The sequence below is a fragment of the Protobothrops mucrosquamatus genome, unplaced genomic scaffold, assembly GCF_001527695.2.
Source record: "Protobothrops mucrosquamatus isolate PMUCROS unplaced genomic scaffold, P.Mucros_1.0 scaffold10179, whole genome shotgun sequence".
Classification (NCBI taxonomy): domain Eukaryota; kingdom Metazoa; phylum Chordata; class Lepidosauria; order Squamata; family Viperidae; genus Protobothrops; species Protobothrops mucrosquamatus.
Window position 1 is genome coordinate 10,558 of NW_015395966.1, and position 4,015 is coordinate 14,572.

Consider the following 4,015-nt stretch of genomic DNA (forward strand, 5'->3'; position numbering starts at 1 on the left):
ATTCTGAAGGCTGAGGGACGATGCCTGGTCCTCCGATATCTCCTGGAGCTGAACCAGATGTGTGAATTTCCCAATGGGTTAATTCCCCATTGAAACTTTCTTTGGCCTGTCTGGGATCTCCCACTGGTTCCAACTTCACTGAAGCTGCCCCTCGTGTCCTGTGAGAAGGGAACACAACTTCTTCTGCTCCACCCTGGAGCTTCTGCCTCTTGATCACAGGGCCTTTTCGGCTGCCTCCTTTGCAGAAGCTTCTCTGATTTGTTAGTTTTAGGGTCCGGGGAAATTTTTGCCTGTTCACACATGATTTCCTTCTTCCCTTGACCTCTCTCTCTCTCTCTCTCTCTCCCCTCCCACCTTCCTGGCTGCCAGAAAGTTGCCTATAAGTCCCGGCGGTGGATTTATGACTTGAGGACCATCGCTGAAGTGGAGGGCTCCGCTGTGAAAGCCTGGAAGCACGCAGAGTGGAAGGAGCAGGTCCTGGTCCCAGCGTTGCCACAATCCATTCTGCAAGGCTGCAGTCTTATTCACATCGATTACTACATCCAGGTGAGATCAGAGGAGGAAGGGGAGGTGGGAGGACCGTGGGGTCCTGGGTGCTCTCTGAGCTTGGTGGTTCTCTTGCAGACGTTTCATTAGCCAAACTAGGGAGCATCATCAGTGCTAGAAGAGAGTGGGTTTGCAGAGAGGAGGAGGAGGAGGAGGACAGTGGGGTCCTTGGTGTTCTCTGAGCATGGTGGTTTTCTTGCAGACATTTCATTACCCAACTAGGGAACATCACCAGTGCTAGAAGGGAGTGGGGATTGCAAAGAGGAGGAGGAGGAGGAGGAGGAGGAGGAGGAGGAGGACTGGAGGGTCCTCGGTGCTCTCTGAGCTGGGTGGTTTTCTTGCCGACGTTTCATTACCCAACTAGGGAACATCACCAGTGCTAGCTAAACATCTGCAAGAAAACCACCCAGCTCAGAGAGCACGGAGGACCCCTCATTCCAGCCCTGAGCTACAAAGATTCTCCTTTATTGATAAATAGATGGTAATGCTTGCCACAGATTTCAAATGTCCTTCTTAGTTTCCAAATTGCAAAGCGCTGGGGAGGAATCTGGGAACCGTTGGGACTCGGTTCTAAAGACTGAGCCTTTGGTGTTTTTTTTTCTTCTTTCCACTACACCCAATATAAATAAACATCAATTCCATCTTCTGGAACTGAGAAACTGAGGCAGGGGGAAAGCTAGTTCCACTTGGTTGAACTTCCTAGCCTAGCGTGTTCAACTTGGGGGCCAGAATTCATGGGCTGAATATTTCACCCTTGGCAGTGGGAAACACCACCTGAATCCAGAATAACGGTTCTCTCGTTGACGTCTTATAAGATGGACTCTTTTTTTAGGCTTCACGGCTGTTTTTCCAAAAGAGGAAGTTTGATTGGCCCATTAGAGGATGAATTTACATAGAGTTTGAAAGTTAAAGCCATCAGCCGCTTTTTTCAATGCCGTTGTAACTTCGAAACTGTCGCTCAGTGAACTGTTTGAAGTGGAGGACCGCCCCTACTAATGAGGATGTCCACCCTCCTTATTTTTGATCTTTTTTAGGTCTCCCTCAAGTCCCCCGACGTCTCCGTCGCATTGCCCATTTACATCGGCAACATTGCCGTGAACCGGATCCCCTTAAGTCCTTCTCACCTGGTCCCCAGCCTTCCCTCGCCGGTGGTCCCGAGCGCGCCTCCCGAAGAAGAAGCAGCAGCCAGGGGTCATTCCCACCCCATGGACAATATTTCAATCCCTACTAAGAGCCATTCCCAACAGCAGCCCTTCAGCTACGCCCCAGGATTGTGCTTCCCGGAAGTGAGACCGGATTCGGAGCAGATCACCTCCCCTAACTGTCCCACTCTTTGCTTGTCGACGGGATCAACGGTTCCTTATTACGCCGAGGGTGCTGTCGTTCCAGTGGCCACGGCCAGTTCTTTGATCCTACCGCCCGAGTATAGCACCTGGGGTTATCCATCCGGTAAGCCGCCTGCTGGGGTTGGAAATAAATTGTCTGGGGGTGGCGGAGAGCTGTCAGGCTCCAAAACACAAGGAGAACGTGTTGAGGTTCTTCTAAGCAGTCTCCTTTATTGCCCCTGCCCTCTAGACAGAATCTTGCCAAGATGAAGCAGGTGACTTGCGCCATTAAACATATACTTTGAAGAACTATTAGGGAGGAGCTGTCTTCGCCCACTTTCTAGCACACAACCGATCTAAGCCTTCCAAAACACAAGGAGAACGTGTTGAGGTTCTTCTAAGCAGTCTCCTATATTGCCCCTGCCCTCTAGACAGAATCTTGCCAAGATGAAGCAGGTGACTTGCGCCATTAAACATATACTTTGGAGAACTATTGGGGAGGAGCTGTCTTCGCCCACTTTCTAGCACACAACCGATCTAAGCCTTGCTGTCTCTTGCTCCCCGTCTGCAGGAGAAGAGCAGGCATTGACTTGGGTCTTGTTGCGCAATCAATCCTCTGAATGGCAGCTTGACATAAGGTCCTGAGTCTTTGCGGCCTCTCCCTCCTGGCATTCCAGACTGCATCCCATCAGAGGACCTGAGATGTGAATTTAGACTCCTTAGTTGGGGTTGCAGGCGGTCCTTCGGAATAGCTGTAGAACCAAATAGGACAGAATAACAGAGTTGGAAGGGACCTTGGAAGTCATCTAGTCCAACCCCCTGCTCAGGCAGCAAACTCTATACCATTTCAGACAAATGGCTGTCCAGTCTCTTCTTAAAAACCTCCAGTGATGGAGCACCCACAACCTCTGGAGGCAAGTTGTTGCACTGGTTAATTGTTCTCATTCTCAGGAAATTCCTCCTTAGTTCTAGATCAGATCTCTCTTTGATAAGCTTCCATCCGTTACTTCTTGTCCTGCCTTCAGGGGCTTTGGAGAACAGCTTGACCCCCTCTCCTTTGAGACAGACCCAGTGGTGGGATTCAGCCGGTTCGCACTTCGGCAGAACCGGTAGCTAATTTTTTTTGTTGCCCAGGCCCAGAAAAGGACTTCCAGAAGCGGCATCCACAAAGCGAACCGGTTGTTCCCATATTTGAATCCCACCACTGGACAGAGCCTCAATTGTTGGAAGACTGCTATCACGTCACCCCTAGTTCTTCTCTTCTTTAGACTAGACCAGGGGTAGGCAACCTTGGCTCTTTTATGACTCGTGGACTTCAACTCCCAGAATTTCTGAGCCAGCCACGCTGAGGGGAAAGGGGGAGGTTTCCAAGCTGAGCCATGCTGGCTCAGGAATTCTGGGAGTTGAAGTCCACGAGTCATCAAAGAGCCAAGGTTGCCTACCCCATGGACTAGACCTACCCAATTCATCTCCAAATGGCTCCATTCTCCTCAATTTACGGGTTACGATGTCTCTTCTCCTTCCTTTCTCTCCAGAGGCACCTCCTTCCTACGAACAGAGTTGTAGCAGTGCGGCCTCTAGCTTCAGCAACGACAACTAGGCTCTAGCCTGGCCATCTGAAGACCACGGTGAATCGGGAGGAACGCCGGTACACGGCGTTGCTCGGAAGAGGCAGTCCCACCTGGCCACGGGCCTGTTGGCCGCACCTGACCAACGCTAGGGATGTTTTTTTGGGTTTTTTTGACATCCCACCTGTGAACTGTACAATCCTGCCACCTACTTTTGCTGCTTTACTCTCCAAACACCTGAGATGCCTTATGCCTTACAGCCGGAATCAAAGAAGATGGATGGACGCTTCAAGTATTCGAACATGCATTCGGTTTCTGGGGTTTTTTTTTGGAGTGCTGCTCTTGAATTTCCACGGTGGGATTCGCTGTCTGGACAGTTCCGTTTTGGTCTCCTTCGCTCTCCCCTGATGTTCTAGAGTTGTTTCTAGAGAGGGTGGGCAAATACTGCTGGAGAGCTCTTTTCGACGTTCCCGTTGGACCACAGGCATCCTTTTTATTTTTATTTTTTTCCAATGACATAACGGTGTCGACAGGTTATCGGCAGGACTTATTGCAGTCTTTCCAACTCGGTGCCTG

At 50.5% G+C, this 4,015-nt stretch overlaps 1 protein-coding gene across 1 annotated transcript in view; it reads left to right on the forward strand.

Moving 5' to 3' along the window:
* ARRDC1 (arrestin domain containing 1) overlaps positions 1-3,606 on the forward strand; it is a gene marked incomplete at its 5' end in the record, with an annotated part of 11,430 nt that extends 7,824 nt beyond the window's left edge. The window contains 3 exons of the mRNA XM_015830399.1: positions 370-546; positions 1,581-1,995; positions 3,407-3,606. Of these exons, the coding sequence (XP_015685885.1) occupies positions 370-546; positions 1,581-1,995; positions 3,407-3,471 (657 nt within the window). The remainder of the gene's footprint in view (positions 1-369; positions 547-1,580; positions 1,996-3,406) is intronic.
* Between the last annotated feature and the right edge of the window lie 409 nt (positions 3,607-4,015).